General features: G+C 34.9%; 1 protein-coding gene across 7 annotated transcripts in view; it reads right to left on the bottom strand.

Moving 5' to 3' along the window:
- RNF111 (ring finger protein 111) overlaps positions 1-27,341 on the bottom strand; it is an 84,178-nt gene that overhangs the window by 37,304 nt on the left and 19,533 nt on the right. For all 7 annotated transcript variants that reach the window (XM_040226628.1, XM_040226631.1, XM_040226633.1 and 4 more), the window contains exon 2: positions 13,204-14,102. In XM_040226628.1, coding sequence (XP_040082562.1) covers positions 13,204-14,083 — 880 coding nt within the window. In that variant the 5' untranslated portion in view covers positions 14,084-14,102. The remainder of the gene's footprint in view (positions 1-13,203; positions 14,103-27,341) is intronic.

Genomic DNA, 27,341 nt, shown 5'->3' with positions numbered 1-27,341 from the left:
AAGTGGAATGGTGGTTACCAGGACTGAGGGGGGAAGAAGGAAAAGGGAGCTGTTAATTAGGTATGGAGTTTCAGATTGCAAGAAGAAAAAGTTCCAGAAATCCATTTCACAACAATGTGAATATTCTTAAAACTACTAAACTGGACCCTTTAAACTGGTTAAGATGGTCAAACAAACAAACAAAAAAAAAAGGATAAAAGTTACACTCCATTTCTTCTCGCTGTATTTTCCACAAATCTAGGGCTAAACTATCTTTTTTAAAATAGTCTTTTTTCTTCATTACTATCACCTGTCTAAAGGTCAGCCAACAATTTCTAAGACATGTTTGAGATAAGAATTTTTCAATAATGATATTGAGAGCTTAAAATTTCATCCACTTTAAGTGTACATTTCACTGACTTTAGTACATTCATGAAGCATAATCATCATCACAGTCCAGTTTTAAAATATTTCCAATACCTAAAAAGATCCCACAAGCCCTATTCCAGTCAATCACCATCCCTCTATCTGCATCCCTACACCCCTACAACAGGGAGAAGGAAATGGCAACCCACTCTACTATCCTTACCTGGGAAATCCCACAGACAGAGGAGCCTGGTGGGCTACAGTCCATGGGGTAGCAAGAGTCGGACACGACTTAGTGACTGAACCACCCCTACAACAACTAACCTGCGTTCTGTCATTATGGATTGATTTGTATTTTTAAAAGCTCAATATAAATGGAATAATACATTATAGATACTTTCATATCTGGCTTATTTCACTAAGTATACTTCTTTTGTAATTTATTCATCTTTCTGGCATATCAACAGTTCATTTCTACTGCTGAGTAAGTATCCTATCATATGAATATATCAGAGTTTATCCATTCTTCTGTTATTGATGAACACCTAAATTTTTCTCACTTTTGGCTATTATAAATAAATGCATGTACTTCATTGTATACATGTGATTTCATTTTTCTTGGGTAAATTCTTAGGAATGCAATTTCTAAATACTATCATAAATTTATGTTTAGCATTTTAATGAAGTGCCAAATTGTTTTCCTAAAAGACAGTTCAATTTCACATCCTTGCCAGGAAAATGAGGGCTCCAGTTTGTCTACATCTTTGCCATGAATTATTATTGTCTCTTTTTTATTATAACTGTTCTAGTGCATATATAGTAGTATCTTATTGTGGTTTAATTTTCATTTCTATAATAACTAATGATGTTGAGCATTTTTTCAAATGCTTATTAGCCATTGTGCCAAAATATCAATTCAGATCTTTCATTCATGTTTAACTTGGACTTTTGTATTGGATTATAAAAGCTCTTTATATACTCATTTTCTTAATGGTGTCTTATGAAGCTCTTTCATTTTAAGATGGTACCGAAGAATTTATTCGCAGGGCAGCAATGGAGAAACAGACATAGAGAACAGACTTACAGACATGGAGAGAAGGGAGGAGAGGGTAGGATGTATGGAGAGAGTAACATGGAAACTTACATTACCATATGCACAACAGATAGTCAATGGAAACTTGCTGTATGTCTCAGGAAACTCAAACGGGCTCGGTATCAACCCAGAGGGGTGGGATGGGGATGGAGATGGGAGGGAGGTTTAAGAGGGAGGGGATATATGTATACCTATAGCTAATTTATGTTGAAGTTTGACAGAAAACAACAAAATTCTGTAAAGCAGTTATCCTTCAATTAAAAAACAAACAAAATTAAAAAGAAAAGAAGTCTTTCATTTTGATGAAACGCCAAGTCAGCAATTTTTTTAATGGATCACATTTTTGGTGACTGTTTAAACAAACCTCTGCATAACCAAAGGTGACTGAGAATTTGTATGTTTCTTTAGCAATTGTGTAATTTAGCTCTTAACATTTATGTCTGTGATCCATTTTGTTAATCTCTGTGTCTGACATGATATAAAAGGTTTAAATTCACCTTCTGAGCATGTAGATCTATAATTGTCCCAACACCATTTGATGAAAGGACTAAAATAATTCTATTTTGATACCTAGTACATTCAGGTTTTCTTAATTATTCTTCAGGATTGTAAATCAAAGGGAGAGAAAAATTTCTGAGATCTGGACTGGAGTGGTGGCATTAGACATCACTTTAAAAGCGCTGATATCTCTAAAACATATATACTTCCATCCAAGATCCTATCTTGACATCTACCAATATCATATTTATAAACCCCTAAAACAACGGAGAATACGGTTTGATTATAAATGTAATTCTATAAAGTTACATAATTTTCTTCAGAGAAGCCAAATGTACTCACATTGAGCTTATTCTTAGACACTGTATTCTCTCTGCTGCTTCTGTAAACATGTTACCTTTTTCTCATTGTATTTTCTACTAGTATGTTGGTATTCCATTGATAGTTATATTCAATTTTATCCAGTTCTGACAGAACGCTTGCTTACCACATGATAACAAATGGCTCAACTTTTTTCCCAGTGTGGAGTTTACGCAGTCTACATTCATTCACCTGAGGCACCATTTCTAGACCTAGAATTTCATCTGTAATATAGCTGTATCATCAAATATCTGCACTACTTCAAAAGCTGTCCATGATTAAATATATAACATATTCTCTGATACTGATACTCCAAAGAGGATAACAAAGAAGAACTAGTAAATCATAGAGGCAATGAAAGATGTTATGATTGGAGAAATAGTTATTTTAAAAATATTCCATAACATTTCTATTTTGGAATACTTATAAGTTGTTCTATCCACTAAATAGAAAAAAAAAATAAGATTTGAAAACTATGAGATGTGCAAAATTTTAAAGTAGTTTCTAAGTCCTAAAGACTATACACATAGACATGTTCAGGTCAAATGTTGTTTTTTTGTTTCTGCTTTGCTTGTTCTGTTTTACATTTGGGAAACCAGGAGATGGCTTCTGTTTTTTAATTGTTTTCAATTTATTTATTTAGCTGCACCAGGTCTTAGATGCAGCATGCAGGATCCTTTATTTGCAACATGTGGGATGTACCTCCCTGACCAGGGATCAAACCCAGGACCCCTGCATTTCGAGGGCAGAGTCTTATACCAAATGGACCACCACAGAAGTCCCTAACTGTATTTTTAACATCATAAATATCTTATACACAGAGAACAACAAAATGGCGGCACTTAAGTGTCTACTTAATAGTCTCAATTCAATTTCCAAAATACTTTTCTAATTCTTCATAATCTCATACATACATGATAAACATTAAGACAAAAGCTCCCAGCAATCATATATTTAGAACTAAAAGTATTATATATAAAAATAAAACACCATGGATTAAAAAAAAACAAACTCTCTTATTTTAACCTATCAAGTAGACATTACCATTTTACATGGAGAAAAGCTACATCTGCATGTCAGCTTTGTTGGTGTTCCCTCCATGGTATGTATATATGAAATTTCTTTACAAGCCTGTAAAGAAATCACCTAACGTTGTTGTTCAGTCACTAAGTTGTGTCCCACTCTTTGTGACCCCATGGACTGCAGCCTGACAGGTAATATTAAACACCTTTCACATAGTTAAGCAAAGTCAAATATCAGATCCAATGATAAATGATACAAAGCTAGCTTTGCTACTGTATTAAAATTCAATTTGTATCATTTTTTATGAATATAGAGGTTGTATAACTAAAAGTTATATAAGTAACTCATTTAGGCACTGTTCCTCTATTTGCTTAAATGTAATTTTTCCAAAAAGAACCTTTATAAGCATTACTTGATCACACTACACAAAAATCATGCAACTAAATAACATCACAATTAGGCAAGATTTGGGTATCTTTAGAATGACTATTATTTAAAACAAAATTTAAAGGAAATATCCCTGAAATTATGAAGTTAACCCTAATAAAGCTTTAAAAAATCAACAGGTCACTTCTTATTGGACCAATTTCATTTTTATGTTGTCTTTTACACATAGAAATATTAAATGACAAGAAACTTTAGTTTAACTAAAAGTGATGGGACTGAAGGTGATTTAGCTGTTTAAGTTTACTTATTTTATTTGTATTTCATGAGAAAAATAAAATGTAACAACCTGGATAGTGTAACACTGATAACAAAAACAATGGTTGCTCTCACAGACTTCTTCAAGAATCCCTCCATATCACTGGTTATTTTTGTTTTCCTGTGTCTTAAGTCTGGTATGATGCCAATAACAAGAAGGCCTTCCAATCTGTGAGCATATACTCTGTCCCATGTTTAATATTCTACGTGTCTAGCTCCATAAGAACCTGAAACTTAGAAAGTTTAAATGACTTGTCGAACAAACATAAGCAACACTTGGAATTAACACCTAATTCCAAATCTGAACTCAGACTCTTTATATAAAATATATCATCATGTAACACATACTCAACAAGCTGATGCTAGTTACTATTAAAAGAATCTTCCTGTTACAGTTGCCATTGCTACTGCTCCTGTCTTTTGTAGACACAAAGTTACTTAAGTTTTAATAGCTTTGACTCTTCTTCTTAGGGAGCTTTTGTTGGGTATCTATTCAAAATAAATGAAAACATATACGTACACAAAGAATCTGTACCCAAATGTTCACAAATAGTATTATTTACAATAGTCAAATACTAGAAACAATTAAATGTCCACCACCAGACAAATGGTACAAAATGTGGCTTATCAATACAATGGCATATTATAAAGGAACTAAGTAATAAAATGAATAGAATTCAATAAAACAAAGTGAAACTAATTACTGATATCTGCTACAACACAGATGAACCTCAAAAACACTAAGGGAAGTGAAAGAAGCCAGATACAAAAGATCACATATAGTATTATGAAATGTCCTGAAAAAGCAAGTCTATAGAGACAGCAGCAGATTAGAGGTTGTATGAGGAAGTAAGTGTAGGACACAGACTAACTGTAAACAGGCAGGTGGGGTCTTTTGAGATTAATGGAAATGTTCTAAAACTGTACTGTGGCAATGGCTATACAGCTTTAAGTTTACTAAGTCACTGAACTGTATACTCAATATGGATAAATTTTATGATAGGTAAACTATACCTCAATAAAGCTGATAAAAAATCTACAAAACATTCCCTGCAAGATCAAAATTACATTTCAGTAAATGAAAAGACATTCCATACTCTAGAATAGGAACACTCAAAATCTTAGAGATGTCAGTTCACTCTAATTTAGCCTACAAATACAATTCCAAAAAATATATCGTCATGTGTCTCCCCACTACCACCACCCTCAAATAAAAAGTTGACTACACATTCACTTGGAGGAAAAAACAGGAGAAAATAATCAGGAAACTATGAAAGAGTCTATAATTAAAACTGTGCTTCTAGTGCATGGACAGACAGACTGACCAATGGAATAGTAGGAAAGCTCCATAAATAGATCCAAATGCTTATGGAAATTTAACATAAGACAAAGGTGGCATCTCAAGTCAATAGGAAAAAGAACATTTTAAACGGTTTGGTTTGGGACAGTTGGATAGTCACGTGAAAAAAAGGATCCATTCTTCACATTGTAAACATCAAATAGATCTGCACTTTGTAAGGGGGAAAAAAAAGGTAAACAATACAGGAGCCAGAGGGAAATGGGTTAGTTCCCTTATAAACTTGGAGTGGGAAAAACTTTACTAATTATGATCAAAAACATAGAAACAGTAATGGTCAATAAATGTGACTAATCCAAAACAATATTTGACACTGCAGAGTCAAAAACTAAAGAAAAATTTGAGAAAAATGTATGATACAGAATACATCTCTCTAATATATATATAAAAAACTTCTAAAAATGGATGGACTAATGACCAATTTTCTGAGAGAAAAACAGGCAAATGAAGTGACTGATCTCAAGAAAAGAAATGCAAATAACTTTAAATACATGAAAAGACACACAAACATTACTCATGAAAAATGCAAATTAAAATACACTGATATACTACTTCTTCCCTATCAAATGGACCAAAAAATTAAAATCTGACAACAGATGCTGCTGGAAAGGCTTTGGGGAAATAGGCACTTTCATACAACGCTGATGAATCCAAAATGGTTACAATCTTCACAGAGAAATTTGGCCATATTTTAAAAATAACATACTCTTTTGTCTTTGACCCAATAATCCCCTCCTAGAATTCTATCCCAAAGATACAATGGCATAAACTATCAAATGACATATACAAAAAGCTATTCATTGCAAGCCGATTTATAATAGCAAAAGTGTGCAAAATGTTCATCAATAGGAGACTGGTTGAACAAATTAGGATATAACTATACAACAAGTACTGTGGACCTGTGGAAAAAATAAAAGAGGAATGAAAAAGAATGAATAGAGGAATGAAAGCCTACATATCATATCCTTTTTTTATTCCTCTATTATATCTCTATACTCTAACAACTGAATATAGTGTTATGTGAAAAAGAGAGCTATGTTGTGAGTAAGGGGAGGATGTGTATATGTAAACATATATACACACACATATATATATTTGCTAATCTTTTTGAAGAGAAAAATGGAACAAATGAAGACAGAAAGTGTGAAATGACTATTAGCGAGAAAAAGACAGGAAGAGAGGGCAGAGATGGAAAACTAGACCTCAGTGAATGCATCTTATTTAAAAGTTTTGATTTTGTTCAGCCGCTAAGTTTGACTCTCTGTGACCCCAAGGACTGCAGCATGCCAGGCTTCCCTGTCCTTTACTATCTCCCAGAGTTTGCTCAAACTCATGTCCATTGAGTCAGTGACACCATCCAACCATCTCATCCTCTGTCACCCTCTTCTCTTGTCCTCAATCTTTCCCAGCATCAGGGTCTTTTCCAATGAGTTAGTTGGCTCTTCACATCAGGTAGCTTCAGTATCAGTCCTTTCAATGAATATTCAGGGTTGATTTCCTTTAGGACTGACTGGTTTGATCTCCCTGCTGTCCAAGGGACTCTCAAGAATCTTCTCCAATACCACAATCCAAAAGCATCAATTCTTCAGCGCTCAGCCTTTTCTATGGTCCAGTTCTCACATCCATACCTGATTACTGGAAAAACTACAGCTTTCACTATGTGGACCTTTTTCAGCTAAGAGGTGTCTCTGCTTTTTAATGCCCTGCCTTGGTCTGTCATAGCTTTGCTTCCAATGAGCAATCGTCTTTTAATTTTGTGGCTGCAGTCACTGTCTGCAGTGATTTTTGACTTCAGAACCAGGTATGTGCTTCACAGAATTAAAAAGCAAAACTAAAAATTTTTACAAATCCTTTAAAAGAAGAAAACAAAACCTTGCAGCAACCATGAAACAAATGATCCTAAATGCATATTAAATTGGTGGCATAACCACACAGAAAACCAGCCAAGGGCAACAAAGAAACACACAGAAAAAATTTTGTAATATATTCAACAGAATTATTGTTAGAAATAATTTTAAGTATTTTCATTTAAATTCATATATGAATGTTTACTTCTGTGTATTTATAGTTTGTATAGAATAAAAGTGAATATTAAGAATCAAGATTTTCAATGTAAGAGTAAACAGATCAAAAAGTAAAACACAAGCTTACATAAAAACCCTAATCCTAAATTTTCAGTGGAAACAGTCATGTGAATTAATGATTTATCTTTCTATAATCTTTACAAACCACATCCATTAAGAAAGATGAAGAGCAATGATAACCCAATAGAAAAATGAGCAGTTTTGTTCCCAGGGTATAGCTTCTAAATATCATTTCTCAATAAAAAGCAATCAGGAGTACTTGGAATGACTAGTTCCAGGTTTGGGACAGGAAATGAAAAGGATGAATCTGGACTATCTTGCAAAGTCAGAGAGTAAGGAAATTATCAAAGTTTACTTGAGTGGTATCAGAAGGACACAGACCAACTTGAAAATGCTCCCACTGGTCAAAGATGAAACTATGTGAACATCAAAAAGAATAAGAAGACTGCAATACATCAACTATGCCAAAATCCACGATCTCAAAATGGTACTTGAAAATGAAAAATCTCTTTAAATATTGCTAGAGTTTATTCTGAAAAAATAGCAAATGAAGGTAAAGATTCAAGCATTCGTCTTACCTTTCCTGTATGACCTACATTTCAGAGTAACTGATTAGTTGATGTAGAGAAAATTCTTCCTTTTAAGAGAACTCAGTTAAAAAATATAACAGAATGACAGAATTAGAAAGTCAGCATTTTAGAACCCTTAATGAAATAATGTATCTAGATAAGATCATCAAAGCTGCTAAAAGTATTTTATGAAATGTTGATGGGAAATTTTATGGTGGAAGGATCAGGATGACATAATCTAAACCCTCTCATCAATTTTAACATGTGATACAACAGAAAGTGCACAGCATCACCAAGGAAATGTTGCTAAACTGAACCTGAATCTAATCAAGCTTTCAGATCTACCAGTCTGTAGGAAATATGTAGTATATAGAACAAATTAAATGGTAGGATGTCAGAAACTGTTCTGAAATTCTCCATTTAAAAAAAAGTGAGAGGTAAGAGATGAAATAAGAATGGCAGAATGTTGAAAACTGAAGTTAGATTCTGAATATGTAGGAGTTCATTGTATACTTATATATTTTTATATTAAAAGTGTGAAAATTCCCATATAAAAATTATAAAATAACAACAAAACTGTTATTTTTAGAAAAGAAATATTCATGAATTTAGATATAATTCACAGTGTAAGGACTTTACAATTCCAAGGGTTGAGCATCTTTACAAGCTGAGTACACCTGTAAAACCCTTAAGTCAATACAGTATGACTTAAAATGTTCACAAAATATGAACATACACCTGTTGGATAAATTTTTAAAAGCTGTAAATAAAGTGTACAGCTATGAGATATAAAACAAAACAAAACAAAAAACCTACAAAAAAGGGATTTTCCAATCATAATATAAGGAAAAAAGGTATATGTAGTTTGGGATAAAATTTCCAGTGACAGCATCACTCATGGAGTCAGCAAGTACTATATCTTACACAAAGATGAGAATAATATGATCTTGAAAACTGTCCAACTTAAAATGTGGTTCTAGCAATTACCAAGTCACTGGTACCTAAGGTTCCTGTGTGAGTAATAATAATTATTATTATTATTATAATTCCTATTATAAGGAAATATGGGTACTGACACGCAATATTTCTAAATTGATATTTATTCAACATTTTATATATACAAATAAATTAGTGATTTAGTTTTAAGACTAAAACTACTACTTTAGATATGCTACTACTTTAATTATAGACCTAAATGTACATATTTCAAGAGATTCAAAACTTTTTTTTTCTCCTCAGTAGGCAAGTGGGACTGACATATTCTAGCTCTCTTATTTGGGGACATACATGGTATTTACATTTCCTTCAAGTCTGGAGGAAATATAATCTATAAATATTTAATTTAAAGTTAGTAAAATAAGGAGATCCTCAAAAGCACAATTGGGAAAAACCAAAGCCTATAGTATTATATAATAAAAATTTAAACAGCAGTTCAGAGAAGGCACACTGAATAATAGCTTCTCTGAAACTTAGCTGCCACTAAGTTGTTTTAAAATATATGAAGTTCTTGGCAAATACTGAGAACAAAACACGATGTATAAATTCTCTACCCAGTTGGCAAAGGGAAATAACTCAATGTCCAACAACTCAAGTTGTGTATCATTTTGGCTTTCTAGGCTTGAATAGAGAGCTCTAATAAATTTAAAAGACAATAATGATAAAGCAAAAGGCAAATAGGGATTCTACAGAAATCTGCTGACTACATATGAACTAATTTGTTATACAATATAAAGTACTGACTTAAATAACTCATTCTTGGTAATCTGGCAAAACCCTTTAATTATCTACAACAGTTTTGCCTTAAGAGAGTTTGAAGATTAAACAAAAGACTTAACATGTAAAACATTGTTTCCATCAGTTCACTACAGTAATAATCAATAAGTGCTGATGAACAGCATTATGAAAAAGTTGTCCCAGTACTCCAGATAATGCCCATCCACATTACAAATCATATTACTAAAGTTCAGTAGATAAATCCTCCCCCCAAATCGTTTACACACACTAAAACACACTAGACCTGGAGTCAAAAAGCCAGGACTAAAAATACATCTAGAAGAAAACCCTACCTCAAAGAATCTAAAGAATCCAATTTTTTGAGAACACTAAAAATTTTTGACAATACACCATTCGCTGTTCACCTGAAACTATCGTAACATTGTTAATCGGCTATACCCCAATACAAAATAAAAAGTTAGAAAATAAAGATTAATAAAAAATACAATAAAGTGGAAAAAAGAAAAAAATGTTTGACAATACAGCTAAGTCCCATCAATATTTAACTCTTCTGTATATAAATTATTCTAAAATGGTTTTCTAAATGCTTCTCTATGATATGAAGATGATAATGAAAGAATCTACCTCCAAAGAGTGGGAGGATTAAATGAGAACACATATAAAACACTTAAAACATTACTGTGCACGCGTGCTAAGTTGCTTCAATCATGTCCTACTCTGTGATCCTATGGACTATAGCCCACTAGGCTCCTCTGTCCATGGGATTCTCCAGGCAAAAATACTGGAGTATGTTGCCATACCCTTCTCCAGGGGATCTTCCTGGCCCAGGGATCAAACCCACACCTCTTATATCTCCAATACTGGCCGGCAGGTTCTTTGCCACTAACGCCACCTGGGAAGCCCAGAACATTACCAGCACAGAGTAAATACCCAACAAATACTAGGTGTGTTTTAAATTTTTATTTACTTATTTGGACTACAATGGGTCTAAATTCATTGTTACACATGGGCTTTCTCTAGTAGCGGCAAGTAGGGGCTTCTCTTTGTTGCGGTGCACAGGCTTCTCGTGGCAGTGGCTTCTCTTGTTGCAGAGCACGGGCTCTGGGCCCTGGGCCTCAGTAGCTGCAGCTTGCAGGCTCAGTAGTTGTGGCTCACAGGCTTAGCTGCCCCATGGCATGTGGGATCTTACTGGACCAGGGATTGAACTCATGTCCCCTGCATTTGCAGGCAGAATCCCAACCATGGGACTACCAGAAGTCCCCAATACTAGGTATTTTTACTATCATGATATCCTCCACTGTTGGGGAGTGAAGAACTTGAGGCAAACTCCTTGGAGGGCATCCTGGCCACAACTGCTACCAAATTTTAAAATGCATACACCCTGTGATATACTTTTCAAATTATTCCTTAAGATATGCTTACTTAGACATGTAAAAAATGCATGTAGAATGCTGAATACTGATGATTGTAGCAAATATCAACAAAAATAAGTTGATTAAATAAACTGTGGAACAAAGGGAATACAAAGGGAATACTATGCAGCTTTTTTTTTTTAATGAACTATACATACTGATATTTTTAAAACCCACATTACTTATCTTTATTTATATATACTTCCACATTTTTTGAAGGAAGTAAGAAACTGCTAACTGATTACTTTTGGGTAGCAAGACTGGAACCTAAGAAGAGGTAAACTTACTTTTTACTTTATACTTTCTTGGAACTTTTAAAATTTCACACCAAATGAATATTATTATTAAAAACTAATATAAAATAAAATTCTGGTCTAGAAATGAGAAAACATCAGGAGTACTTGGCTTCAACTTTTGGATCTGTGTTTTCAGAGACAAACCATTAAGGGTAATGTTTGAAAATAATGAAGTTCTTACAAGAAAGTTTAAAATCCCACATGCTACAACAGTACTAAACAAGATTCTTAAATGAATTACAGTTTGAATTTATCTTGAGTATTTGCAGGTATACGACCTCCTTTCTTCCTAGATAAAGATGCTGACCCAGACCTACATTTCCCCTCCTCTTATGCTTCCTTGCAAACACCAGTTCCGTGGACCTTCTGCCTTACATAGCCAACCACGCTGTCTCACTAACTTCGAGCAGACACTACTCCTACTCCCCAGACTAGGCCTCACATTCCAATCACCTGAGAAAATGTAAAATGCGACACTTAAGCAAGACAATTCCTATCAGCACTTCCCTCTTTCTCAAGAAACTTCAAGGAATGGTTGTTGTAACCTTCTTTCAGGTGATCTCAATGAACTTTTTTAAAAACAAGTATTTGGGTAGGTTTTAAAAAATAACGAACTAACCATAGCTAAGACTAAAATTAAGAACAAAGTTGCTGATTTCAGTGTTCTGGCAAGGATAGAAAAATAAACATGGGAGAGGAAAGGGAGTCTCAAAAAGGAAGGGACCCATATAGAAGGAGAGAAGGGGGAGAAATGGTCATCTGCAGAGAAGGCTAGCAGGCTTTGCTCTCAATAGGAAGACACCAGGCAAAGACTGGGAAAGTTCTGCCAGTAATTGGAAACCATGATCTTTGCCCCATAAAAATCAAGCTCTCTCAAATCGCATTTTCCTTATACTTTCACAAGAAAGTAATCTTTTACTTCAGTTCAGACTTCACTCTTCAATGCTCACTTCATCAAACTACCTTAAGTGACTATGAAGTATAAAAATGGTTTGTATGTAACATATGCTGTAGAGACTATACATAAACTTATTCCAATTAAATGTAACATTTACTGGGGTGAGGGGTGCACTCTAGTTAATGATTAACCCATTTTTAACGGACTAATCACAGGCTTGACTGTGCACTGTCAGGACTAAAAGTTTGTGTTCCAGTATCACAATAAAAGCTACCTCTCAAATGCTTGAAATTATTTTTTGGTTATAAAGAACATGACAAAAGAATAGTAAACAGTAAGAATAGAGTACTTAATGAAAAATAAGTGTCTTTTTTACTGACCAGAATTGTCCCTACTGTGGCTGAATGTAAAAGAAATCTGTCACATAGCTATCTAAAAAGGCACTCATAAAAGGTAATCATATTAAAGCTGCACTGTAAAAGAAAAAAGGAAACTGTGCCATGAATCAACAATTCATAAAATATGATCTGATATGTGTAAAATGAAAATTTTTTCAAAACAACCCTCAATAAAATCTCTTGCTTCATTTTTGTCAGAAAAATTGAGAAATATACAATTTTCTATTTAAAATTTTAGAAAATTTAAACATTTGTATCTCAGAAAAGGAGTCATGGCTAAATAAAGTTGGTTATTTTACAGCTTAAACATCAAAGTTAATAGAGCCTCATATTCCTTTTAAATATAATGAAATCACCAAATGTAGAAGAAAATGAGGACAAACACAATCCAATAGCTTCCATGCTATACTAAATTTAAGGAACAAAATTTTTACCTGAGGCAACAGCTGGATTGTTTTGGTGGTTTTCACTGGTAGAAACAAACAAATCTTCTTCTCCTTCAGTTGATGAGCTGGAAGAGGATTCACTGCTGAGGTCATTCTCACTGGAACTACTAGAACTGGGAAGCAATGCATATTTTCTTCGGGCTAACACTTCTCGTTTTTTCCTCTGCATTAATATCCTCTCTTTTTGTTTCTGTGTCCTCTGTGAGGAATTATTTTTCACAAATCTCTTTCTGCATGGAAGTCTCCTTAATGAACTGCTATGAAAACAGGGTCTTTTCATTAACAATCCTGAAACGGATTCTGTCTCAGTCCGAGGCCACTTATGGGACCGTGAACTGTGAGTTCTACTTTTAGCACTCAAAATTGCCTGGGAATGTCTTACAGAGACTTCTTTATCCTCATCTGAAGTCACAGTATCAGAATCTCCAAAATGTAGACTAGATGAAGGAGAAGAAAGACAATCACTAAAAGAGGAATCATTATCTTCATCACTTGGTGTTTCTAGGTGTTGTCTCAATCCTAATATTCCCTGGTTCTCCTTAGCACAATTTTGCATGTATGAAGGGCCAGCCTGCTGGCTTTTGCGTTTCTTCCTCACAACAACACTTTTTTCTTGCTCTTGTTGGTTACCATTCATGTCCTTCTCTTGTTTTTGAGAATCATCACACAAATGAGAGAATTCATTCCCCACTTTACTATTAATCATCTCAACTCCAGCAGGAAAACTTTTGGCTGCCCCAATGGGCTCTGGATGCAAGAGGATCCCTTTCAGACTCTCCTGTGTCTTTGGTGCATCAGAAGGAATCTCACTCTTCATATCCACTTTTAAGGTGTACAGCTTGTTATATTCAGGAGTCCATTGAGACATGGGAAACTTTAAGGAAGGCCTAGAAGACACAACACGATATTTAGAAGATTGTTAATGTGTTTTATTAGAATATTTAAAGAGTTCTCATATTCCACTGAGAATATCCCTGGGCGTGCGTGCTAAGTTGCTTCAACCATGTCTGACTCTGCAACTCTTTATGATTCCATGGACCGTAGCCATCAGGCTCCTCTGTCCATGGGATTCTCCAGGTAAAGATACTGGAGTAGGTTGCCATGCCCTCCTCCAGGGGATCTTTCCAACCTAGGGATCAAACCCTAGTCTCCTGCATTGGCAGGCAGGTTCTCTATCACAAGCGTCAACTGGGAAGCATGAATATTCCTGTAACAGGGCAGAAATGCCTTTTTCTCATCAGGATATAAAATGGCTATAACAAGTCTTTTTTCTCTGATACCTCTTACAGATCCAATTTTCAGGGAGAGTATAGATCACAGAACATAAGTCCACTTCAAAACTTATATCAAAAAGCTGATCTTATTGTATCTTCCTAACATCAGCAGCATAATGTATTTGGTCAAAATCAAACAACTTCTCCAAACCCTATTATAGTAAAAACAGATAAAAAGATCAGAATTCAAAAGACTGATTAGTCAATATTTTTCTTTTGGTATCACATTTTAAAGTGATAATTATATCAAATACTTTCTGTACATCTTGATGGTTACTGTGATAGATGGATTACTATAAATAATGAATATGAATATAGCTTCTTTTTCATGGTTCTTTCCTTCACACTACTCTAGTCTCTTAAGGAGACTCAACTTACTAACAGACAGCAGGCACAACTACTACATTTCATGAAGTTGTAGATACATATAGAAAGAAAAAAGCCAAGACTGAGTTGCTTCAGATCACTCAGTTAAAGCAACACAACAGAACATAAAAATCAAACTCTCTACAGCCAATCTAAAAACCTAAATCACTGTATCTCTAAAATTATGAGCTGCACATCTGGGAAGCCCTAACAAGAGAACCTGAAATTAAAACATCTATACCAAAGCAGTGTATATACAAGAATGGTGATACTGTAAGGTATTAAATATCATGACTCAAAATGGAATACATTCTTGGGATGGGAGGTGGGAAGGAGGTTCAAGAGGGAGGGGACATATGCATACCTATGGTTGATTCATGTTGATTATAGCAAAAACCAACACAATACTGTCAAACAATTATCCTTCAAATGAAAATAGATTTTTTAAAATGTATACATACTCATTTAAAAGGTAGTTAATAAGACAAATGAAGACCTTTACTAGTGCTAAAAATGATTTAAACAATGTTAACAATTTTAACTTAGGATTTTATTGAAGTATAACAAAAACACATGTATTCTAAGTTTACAGCCAATGAATTCTCACACACTTATGTAACTAGCTCCAAGATCAAAAAACATAAGATAACTAGCATTCCAGAAATCCCCTTCCAGTCACTCCACCCACCAAGAGTTTTAACCATTGTCCTAACTTCTAACACCACAGATGGATTTTTGTACTTAACACCCACTTTGTAAACTACTTCCAGAAAAAAGAGGAAAACAAGATAGATATTTAGTAGGAAGATTTTTCTTCTCCACAATTGACAGTTACAGGAATAAACAATGTCACAGGTATATGTTTTTGTTTGTAACTATTATCAAATAGATAAAGAGAGGACAGCGATTAAAAATTGAAATAACCTATTTCTATAAGAAACTATCAAAATCTCTATCTTCTTCAAGGGGAGGTAGTGTTGTATTCAAGATCAGTCATCAAGCCCTGTCCGGAATTCAGCAGTATCAGCAGTAAAGGAGGAACAAAAGATGGGTTTACATATGTGTAGAGCAATGAGCAAACTATAAGAGGCAGCCAGTCATACAAGGATCACCATAATTAAATGCAAGAAAAACAAGTCACCGTAAGACACAGGTATATGTGATTCAAGATTCAAGCAGGTCCCTTAGGAGAGCTACAATAAAAACTACAGATAATAACAAATGTTGACAAAGAAGTAAAGAAACTGGAACCCTCACACATTGCTGGTGAGAATGTCAAATGGTACATATACTTTGGAACAGTAGTCTGGCAGTTCCTCAAAAGATTAAACACAGAGTTATCATATGATCCAGCACTCCCACTCCAAGGCATAACCCAAGAGAAATGAAAATATATATCCACACAAAACTTTATACACAAATATTAATAGTACCATTATAGCCACTCACAAGAGCCAAAAAGTGTTAACAAATGTCCATCAACTGATAAATAAGTAAGTCCACAAAACTGATTAACACTCAGTCATCAAAAGAAATGAAGTACTGATTCACTTTAGAACATTATACGGACCTCAAACATACTATGCTAAAAAAAAAAAAAAGTCATAGAAGACCACTTATTTAAAGACTCCTTTGATGACTGTTCAACTCAGTGAATATTCTAAAAACCACTGAGTTCAGTACACTTAAAGTGAGATGTGTATGGTATGTGAATTATATCTCAATAACACTGTTGTCAAAAAGTAAAGCCATAATTAAGAAGGCATCAGATCGTTACGATCACCCTCTGGGTCTTGGTAAAGCAGATCCTGAGAGGCAATAAAAATCTGCCAAAAGAACAAGATAAATTCTGAGAACAGGAATCCGTAAGAGAATTTACAAAGAAATGATTCACAGCATAATTTACTAAATTCAATTTCTTTTCCATTAGTTTATGCCCCAAGGCCAAAATAATTAGCTTTTTATGTTAACTCTGCTCTGATTTTTGGTGAATTTTGTCTGCTCAATTCAAGGTGGGAAGGGAGTAAGGGAGAGAAGTGTGGAGTAAGGGAGAGAAGTAAGTATGGTGCAGCACGTGGTATGTGCGTTTGTTTGCCAGTAACTGTTTTCTGCACTGTCACGCAGTCCTCAGATGCAATATTAACATCCCCTATTACCTAAGATGTTCCCACCAAGGGAGTACAAATGTATGCTCTACTTTGAACTAAAAAAAAAGAAGGGGAGCAAGGTCAGGAAAAGAAATAAATATCAATTCTATATTTTTTAACTAAAAAAGCAACAAAACTGACACAGAAGATCAATAAAGAATGCTCTGAACTACTTGTTATTTAATAAGATTACCATCTAGTATTTTATTTCTGTAAAAATTATTGGTTGATCTAATTTATAAAGGTAATTTTGTACTAGATATATCTAGTTCCTTGGCCCGATTATGAATGGTTTGATACTATAGTGTTTCAATACTGAAACCATAATACCAGTTCTTCTTTGTACTGGTTTGATTTAATCATTTTACTGCTATTCATAACAGCAGCATACCAATTACTCCTGATATTAGTTTAGGATACAGAATGAGTAGGAAATCCTGCATGAAAGAAGATAACAGCTAAAAAGGCTAACTTTTAAAACTAAAAATTAGGGTTAGGATTTGGCAGTTTACATTATAAATTAAGTTTATGTGATGGTATAAGTTTAATAATGGGAGTAAAAACCCACTAACTTTATCAATACAACTTTTAGGAACTGTTACTTCAACACAGTGATAAAGTTTAGAAACAGTCATCATTATTGGTATGAACCTTCACTACCAATGATAAATATACTTTTTTATGATTAACACAATATTTTAAATTTTTAAATAATAATTTTACAGAACTCTAAAGGAACAAAATTTTAAAAGGAATACATAAGATAATTTTGATTTTTCTATTAAAGTTTTAGAAGTTTTCAGAAAATGAACTAGAAACAGGTTTGCTCTTTATTTTCTTTCATATGTGAAAGTGAAAGTCGCTCAGTTGTGTCTGACTCTTTGTGACCCCATGGACTTTACAGTCTAAGGAATTCTCCAGGCCAGAATATTGGAGTGAGTAGCCTTTCCCTTCTCCAGAGGATCTTCCCAACCCAGGTCTCTGGCAGTGCAGGCAGATTCTTTACCAGCTGAGCCACAAGGGAAACCCAAGAATACTGGAGTGGGTAGCCTAAGCCTTCTCCAGTGCATATTCCCAACCCAGAAATTGAACTGGGGTCTCCTGCATAGCAGGATTCTTTACCCACTGAGCTATCAGGTTATATGAAGCCCCTGTCATATAATTAAATGGGGGGAAAAAAAGGAAAGAAATATTGGATAATGAAGATATAGGACAATGGAGTTTAGAACTGTGAGACTCTGAAAGTTGCCTTAGGAGATCACTAAAAAGGGTAAAGAGGAACCAGGAAGCGCAGAGAGCACCAAGTTTACATTTAGAGTTCACAGGGTCTGACTATCTCATCTAAGGCTTACTCTGTGAATGCAAAAGTCTTGTGCCCCACCCTCCCAGTACAAACTTGACCTCAAATGACTCAGGGTAGAGAACTAGCCAACTAACCAAACCACCAAGAGGAACATTTCAACACAAAGATATTTTATATCTCCAAAATATTCTAGGAAGCTAGAGGAAATAAAGGCATTACACTAATAACCAAAAAAGTTATAGCGAATTTAAGAACTTCGGGAAAATATTAAGGAAAAAGATATACTCAAAGAATACTGAGATCAAATTGAGGAACCAGAGATCAAACTGTCAACATGCACTAGATCACAGAAAAAGCAAGAGAATTCCAGAAAAACATCTACGTCTGCTTCAACTGTGGAAAATTCTGAAAGAGATGGGAATACCAGACCACCTAACCTGCCTCTTGAGAAATCTGTATGCAGGTCAGGAAGCAGCAGTTAGAACTGGACATGGAACAACAGACTGGTTCCAAATAGGAAAAGGAGTACGTCAAGGCTGTATATTGTCACCCTGCTTATTTAACTTATATGCAGAGTGCATCATGAGAAACGCTGGACTGGAAGAAACACAAGCTGGAATCAAGATTGCCAGGAGAAATATCAATCACCTCAGATATGCAGATGACACCACCGTTATGGCAGAAAGTGAAGAGGAACTAAAAAGCCTCTTGATGAAAGTGAAAGAGGAGAGTGAAAAAGTTGGCATAAAACTCAACATTCAGAAAACAAAGATCATGGCATCCGGTCCCATCACTTCATAGGAAAAGATGGGGAAACAGTGGAAACAGTGTCAGACTTTATTTTTTGGGGCTCCAAAATGACTGCAGATGGTGACTGCAGCCATGAAATTAAAAGATGCTTACTCCTTGGAAGAAAACTTATGACCAATCTAGATAGTATATTCAAAAGCAGAGACATTACCTTGCCGACTAAGGTCCATCTAGTCAAGGCTATGGTTTTTCCTGTGGTCATGTATGGATGTGAGAGTTGGACTATGAAGAAGGCTGAGCGCCGAAGAATTGATGCTTTTGAACTGTGGTGTGTTGGAGAAGACTCTTGAGAGTCCCTTGGACTGCAAGGAGATCCAACCAGTCCATTCTGAAGGAGATCAGCCCTGGGATTTCTTTGGAAGGAATGATGCTAAAGCTGAAACTCCAGTACTTTGGCCACATCATGCGAAGAGTTGACTCATTGGAAAAGACTCTGATACTGGGAAGGATTGGGGGCAGGAGGAGAAGGGGATGACCGAGGATGAGATGGCTGGATGGCATCACTGACTCGATGGACGTGAGTCTGAGTGAACTCCGGGAGCTGGTGATGGACAGGGAGGCCTGGCATGCTGTGATTCATGGGGTCGCAAAGAGTCGGACACAACTGAGCCACTGAACTGAACTGAACTGACCTGTCTCTGGAGAAACCTGTATGCAGGTCAAGAAGCAACAGTTACAATCAGACATGGAACAAGAGAGTATGCCAAGGCTATATGTCAAGGCTGTATATTGTCACCCCACTTATTTATCTTGTTAGAAGAGTGAAAAGAAAGTGAAACTGAAGTCACTCAGTTATGTCCAGCTCTTTGGGATCCCATGGACTGTAGCCCACCAGGCTCCTCCGTCCTTGGGATTTTCCAGGCAAGAGTACTGGAGTGGGTTGTCATTTCCTTCTCCAGGGGATCTTCCCGACCCAGGGATCAAACCCAGGTCTCCCGCATTTACAGGTAGATGCTTTACCCTCTAAGCCACCAGGGAAGTCAGAGTACATCATGTGAAATGCCAGGCTGGATGAAGCTCATGCTGGAAGCAAGATTGCTGGAAGAAACATCAATAACCTCAGATATGCAGGTGACACCACTCTAATGGCAAAAAGCAAAGAGGAACTAAAGAGCCTCTGATGAAGGTGAAAAGAGGAGAATCAAAGAGCTGGCTTAAAACTGAACATTCAAAAAACGAAGATCATGGCATCTGGTCCCATCACTTCATGGGCAAATAGATGGGGAAACAATAGAAACAATTAGACTTTACTTTCTTGGGCTCCAAAATCACTGCGGACGGTGACTGCCGCCATGAAATTAAAAGATGCTTGCTCCTTGGAAGAAAAGCTATGACAAACCGAGACAGTCTATTAAAAAGCACACATTACTTTGCCGATAAAGGTCCATATAGTGAAAACTATGGTTTTTCTAGCAGTCATGTATGGATGTGAGAGCTGGACCACAAAGAAGGCTGAAAGTGAAAGTCGCTCAGTCATGTCTGACTCTATGAGACCCTCTGTCTAGTCCATGGAATTCTCCAGGCCAGAATACTGGAGTGGGTAGATGTTTCCTTCTCCAGGGGATCTTCCCAACCCAGGGACTGAGCCCAGGTCTCCCACATTGTGGGCAGATTCTTTACCAGCTAAGTCATCAGGGAAGCCCAAAGGAAGAAGGCTGAGAGACAAAGAATTGATGCTTTCAAACTGTGATGCTAGAGAAGACTCTTGAGAGTTCCTTGGAGAGCAAGGAGATCAAACCAGTCAATCCTAGAGGAAATCAACTGTGAATATTCACTGGAAAGGCTGATGGTAAAGCTCCAATACTTTGGCCACTTGATGCAAAGAGCCAACTCATTAAAAAAGACCCTAATGCTGGGAAAGACTGAAGGCAGGAAGAGAAGGAGATGACAGAGGATGAGATGGTTGGATGACATCATCGACTCAATGGATATGTGTCTGAGCAAACTGCAGGAGATAGTGAAGGACAGGGACGCACGGTGTGCTGCAATCCATGGTGTTACAAAGAATAGGACGCAACTTAGCAACTGAACAACAAAAGATACTGAGTGAAAGGCAAGCTTGTAATCCACATTTAAGTGGGATCACTGACAAAAAGGAGTAAATAGTCAACCAAAGCTAAGTGTTTTCATTTGTGTACTAAAAAGACCTGGATTCAAGTCTCTGGTCATGACTAGCTGTGTAACCTAAGGCATATTATTTAAACTAACACTGTTTCTCCTCTATAAAATTGGGACAATAATAGTATTGACCTTGTAAAAGTACTTTTAAGGGTTAAATGAGAGTACCTACCACAGTGCCTAGCATAATGGCTGTTATTCCTTTTTCAAAGCAGCAGTTACACACAAGGTACACAATGTTTAAGGTCTTCTCATATAAGCAAAAATAAATGAAATCCTCAGAGTCAAAGAAAGGCATAAAATCATCTGTTCCTACAGAACCTTAAAGTATAGAAATAAGGGACAAAGATTTTTTGGCACAAAACCTATGAACGCTAAAAATTCTATAATGCTGTAAAGCAATTTTCCTCCAGTTAAAAAATAAATTTAAGAAAAAAATATTCGAAACTCTCCTTTACTATGGAGGATTAGTTGAGGAGCAAGATGCTTCAGCTCCCTAATTTCTAACACAAGACATACTACTTTTGGAAAAAGAGAAATTAAATGTCTTTCAAATAATAGTTTTCTATTACTCAGTGAACTTAATGATTTTCTTGTCTTGTTTAAAGTACTCTAAAATCCCTAAGTATTAGTCATCACAGAAAAAATCAGCTAGGACCTATTTAGGTCTCCTATCAGTACAAACCAGGTGGAGTTCAATATATTATAGTCTACTGCTGTAGTCATGATTGTGTTATTATCATGGCCAGTAGCAAAATGTAGGGTGTATCTCTCCTGCCAAGTCTGAAGAGTATCTGGCAGTCAGTTTCAACTGGTTAGGAAGGCAGTATTGCAAATTATAGGGTACAATGCACAAATGTCTAACATGGCTGGCTTGGACTCTGGAATTACAACATGAAATGTGAGATATAAAGATATTGCTAATTACCTATTATATAAAATATAGTCTATCAAGAAAAAAATGAAAGAATCAACAAAAAAAGGCCTATATGCAATAAACTATAGAACTGTACAACACACTCTTCATAAGTCGAGAGATAACCACATTTCTAAATGAGCAAAAACTCCAAATTGGCTCTGTTACAAATTAGAAGATAAATTTTTAAAATTTTATCTAAAGATTAATTCAAATTCATACTGTCTACATTCAGTTTCTCATCATTTTGCTCACTGGAAATTTCAAATAACATTTAATTAAAAATAATAGCAACTATATGGCTATGTGTAAGTGAGGAGGGTAGAAGTAAAAGGGCAAATCTGAACTCAAACTTTTTTTTCCTTTTCTAAAATCAAGCAATAATTTTACGACAAAGACAAAATTAGGGTATGTTCTGTTATCACTTATATGTAAACCTAAAACAATGTTAGTGAATATAATAAAATAGAAATAAGACTCACAGATACAGAGAACAAAGTAATGTTTACCTGTGGGGAGAGGGAAGGAGGGAGAGCAAGACAAGCATAGGGGATTAAAAGGTACAAACTACTCTATATAAAATAAATAAACTACAAGGATATACTGTACAGCACAGGGAAATACAGCCATTATTTTAAAGTTATTTCATAATAACTTTAAATGCAGTATGATCTGTAAAAATACTGAACCACTATGTTGTACACCTGAAACCAAAATATTATCAATAAACTATACATCAATTAAAAATTAAGGGCATAAGTATAAAATAATCTGCTATGCAGCCTTTGAAAATGAAGCAGCCTCTGTACGATAATTTTTTAAAAGCAGATTGCAAATAAGCCTGTTAAAATGTTGTCCTTTTTTGTAAAACAACTTATGTTTATACATGCATGGAGAAAATACAGAGAAATATACACTTAGTTTGGGACTGTTATTGTGGATGGAGATTTAAAGCACGGGTTAGGAGCATACATATTTTTATGTTACAAATTTCTGCACGGTTTGAATTTTTATAAAATGATCATTTGCCACTTTTGAAATCAAAGTACAAGAATTTTTAAAGGAGTGAAAAATAAGAACTGACTATATTCTATTTTCCTCTAGACTAGGACACAACTTTGTTATTAGCAGATTTCTATATAAATCAAATATATGATAGTATGATTTTTATGAGAATCTTGGCTAAGTATAAAATTTCTCCTTAGTGACCAGAAATGACCACCTGTCCTGGACAATTTAATAACAAAATAAGACAGAAACTGATAGATGGCAATTAATTAAGTGTTGGCAAATTTGAATGAAGTTGTCAAATTTGAGAGTTGATTAACCTTTTTAGTTAATGATACTACTCTACAGTCCTAGGCATGTTGTTTCTGAACTTATCTCTATGAGGAAACTTTTCATGCTTGGAAAGTAATAATCCATCATCAAACCATTCCACAAAATCTTTCACCAATTAAAGCATAATAACTGTTATTATTGAGTTAAATGAAAAGTATCAGTAAAAAGTCAAAAAATGTGCAAGGAAAACAAAACTCCACAATCTTGCATTCAAGTAATCAATCTGTCAGCTTTCAAAAGGCTTCAAATTTACAAACTACTCTTAGAGATTACTATTATTTAAACTTTCACTTTCCAAAACTGAACTTCAAATGGCCTCCAGGTTTCCTTGGCAATTGGAATTCGGTGAATTGAGAATTCTTTACTTTTTAAAGTGACAGAGGCCAACAAAAAGACTTTTTATAAGTGGAAAGATAGCTGCTTTTAACTTGCCTAATATCTTATCAAAATTTAATAATATGCAAGAGCTAAATGTAGAATTTAACTATACTGCTAAATAAGATCTGAAATCTTCACTGGAGCACATTTAACATTTTGAACTAATTTTTGTCAGTAATTTTAAGAGACTTGGTCTTTTACTTATGAATAAACAGTCACATATGTTGAATGATGCCAAAGAAGGAGAAATAAAAAATACAAAAATAAAAATTACTGTAATTTATGCAAAACTCTTTGAAGAGAACCTCAACAAAGCAGTGAGCACATCCTTGTGATAAGCAGGAAATACCATTTAAGATAGGTAGGGTGGATCCAAATGATGGTAGGCTGAGAAAGTCAAAATGAAAATTTCTCACTGATACAGTGTATGCCCAGTTATTCAATTAATTACAGAATGACTAGAAGTCTACGTCAAAGGGAAATGCAATGACCAGTTAGAGTGCATACACAAGAATCACTACCTATGATGGGATTTATGGTTCTGTGGGCAGAATATAAATAAGATACAACAATAAAAAACGTGCAAGGAAAACAAAAAGAGACCAGGGAGAAGGCTTTGCAGTGGTTGGGGGCAAAAGGTGGTTTTAGGAGTGGAGGGTCGTATGAAGGAAGGAGAACTTATTTACCAAATCAAGGGTTGCACATCCACCATCAACCAAACTTGAGTCAAAATACCAAAATATGACCTTGAAGCCGTCAACATTTTTTTCAGAGCACTGCTCAACAAGCGAGCCAGAACCACAAACTGTAGAACACTACAGAATTATGCTATTCTGCAATGAATGTTGTTTTTTTGCTGATACCACACTTGGTCCTAAATTTCATACTCCCACCCAAGCAAATACTCATGTTAAAATATGCTGTATCTTTTATAATTCAGTAACTTATATTTCCTTTGCATAAAATAGTCAAGTTTTATCATGTTGAAATAACTCCCCTTTTCTGTTTCTATAAGGCAGAAATAAATACTCCATTTGTTTGGAAGTCAGATTTACAGTAATTTTAACTCCTGAGAACAGAACCTAAAGGGAAAAGATTCTATGAAGGTCAAAAATAATTATCAGGAAGGTCACATGCAATTAAATACTCAGAAACTATTATTTCATATTTAATACTAATAAGCTTTTATATTATTTTATATTTAATGCTAATATTTAATTTAAGGTAATATTAATAAGTATTGTTTGGATTTAACAGATGTAATACTGGTGGCAGCACCTAAAAATTAAAAGACAGGAGAACTAAAGCACTTGTCCCAATAACTAAAGAGTCAGCAGTTTGTCTAGATTAAATAACATTATTTATGTGAAAAGATTCTGAGGGCAATACTGAAATAAAGCAAAAAACAAAAGCTCATGTTCTGAATCATGATTCTGAGCCCTCCAGAAGAGAGACTGTCCTCAATAAAAGAAGCATACAGCATGTTTCAGACATATTTATAATAATATGGGTAATTTTTAGTTGCTTACCATGGTTAACATGGTTACATGTCAACTGTGACTAACAATATCATCTTAATTTTTATTGAAAATGTACAAGATGACAATGTCAATAGTACAAAAAAACTGCAAATAAATTCACAAAAATGGTAAAAGCATAAAGTTTTTAAAAATACAAAATATCTTCAAAATATGAAACTATATTCATAAAATGCAAAGTTTTTTCAACTGATAAAGAAAACACAGGTGACTTCTATCTATAATGTCTTTTTTTGAGAAATTCAGAGAGCAAAATAACCAAATAGAAAAAAAGGAAAGAGATTCAGCTTTGTTATTTAAAAACTTTAATCCCTAGTGGGTATCATTCCTCAGATCTAAGTTGCTAAGTATAAGTAGGAGAACAAAGGCTGAACTATAAAATTTTTAAGACAAGAAACTGGAAAGTTCAGAAAACCTGTGAGTATCACTGACTCTTTCTTTAACTGTTACAAGGATGAACTCTGCTGTTCTGACTAAAACCTTTTCAGAGAGCTACAGTTACTATTTCAAATCAGGTTTTCCAAGATAATTCAACAATAAACTCTTTGCATGATCCAGGCGCATCCATTTTCTAAAATATTTAATAAAGTTTCAAGGAAGAAATAGATTTAAAAGCTCCAATTTCCATTACTTGGAACCCAAGTCCAGCAAAAGCAATTTGGAAAAAGGTTCCAACCTTCCTAATCTTTTAATTGCCCTGACAGTCTGCAAATCATTACCAAAAATTTCAACATTATGGAAAAGAAAAGACTGAAATAACAGCAGTTAGGCAAAATAATACAAATATTATTGATGATGACAGCAACAAAGATGAAAAAGATGGAGAGGAACAGGCTCTAAGAAGACTGCAATTTCTGTAAGCAGAAGTTCTCAAACACACTTCTTTGTCCATTGCAGGTTTCTTGATGATACCCTTTCTTTTTGCATCCAGAGAGTTCATTTTTAAGTTCAGAATAAAACAGAAGAACCTAATGATTCTTCCCTATTTGGATGCCCTACAACAAGCATGCCTTAAAGCTTTCTAAGTTTTTAAAAAACACTTAGAAGTACTTTTGAAAAGCTGCCTTTGTAACTCCACAGCAGAAGACAAAGTCAATACACATAGATACTACCAAGTGCATGCTCAGCCTCTCAGTCATATCCGACTCTCCAACTCTTGGTGATTCCATGGACTATAGCCTGGCAGGGCCCTCTGTCCCGGGTATTCTTCAGCCAAGAATACTGAAGTGCGTTGTCATTTCCTTCTACAGGGGATCTTCCAGACCCAAGGATCAAACCCAGGTTTCCTGAACTGCAGGCGGATTCTATACCACTGACCCACCAGGGAAGCCAAATACTTCAATTAATAAATGTATCTCCTAGCTTAAAGTGTTCAGCAACCATACATTAACAATCAATATATACACAAAGCACACGTGTCCAGAAGTGTGTGTGACTGTGTTTTAATATGCTTTTGTGATAAAGAGTAAAGGAAAGAAAACTTATCATATCACATGAGAACAGCTAGGAGCTACTTCCAAGCACTAAATGTTACAGTGTCTTAATCACTAAATATATACTGTGTGTGACCATGTGTTTTATCATGTTTTTGTGATATAAAGAATAAAGGAAAGAAAACTTATTACAGGAGAACAGTTAGGTAGTACTTCCGAGTACTAAACACTGCAGTGTCTTAATCATTAAATATATACTACAATACATTAAGACAAAACACCAGAATTAAGCCATTTCTTCTTATGCAAAGTAGGAAATCTTTGGTCCCAACCTTGACAATCTTGGTTTGGCATTAAGACCATAACGAATCTTCTTCAGCTAGAATGTATACCAAATCAAAGAATTCATGTGTTATGGACTGAACTGTGTCCCATCTAAATTCATATGTTGAAATCCTAGCCCACAGTATCTCAAAATGTGACTATATATAGGGCCCTTTTA

Source organism: Oryx dammah, unplaced genomic scaffold, assembly GCF_014754425.2.
Source record: "Oryx dammah isolate SB20612 unplaced genomic scaffold, SCBI_Odam_1.1 HiC_scaffold_26, whole genome shotgun sequence".
Taxonomy (NCBI): domain Eukaryota; kingdom Metazoa; phylum Chordata; class Mammalia; order Artiodactyla; family Bovidae; genus Oryx; species Oryx dammah.
This window is presented reverse-complemented; position numbering and strand designations above follow the sequence as displayed.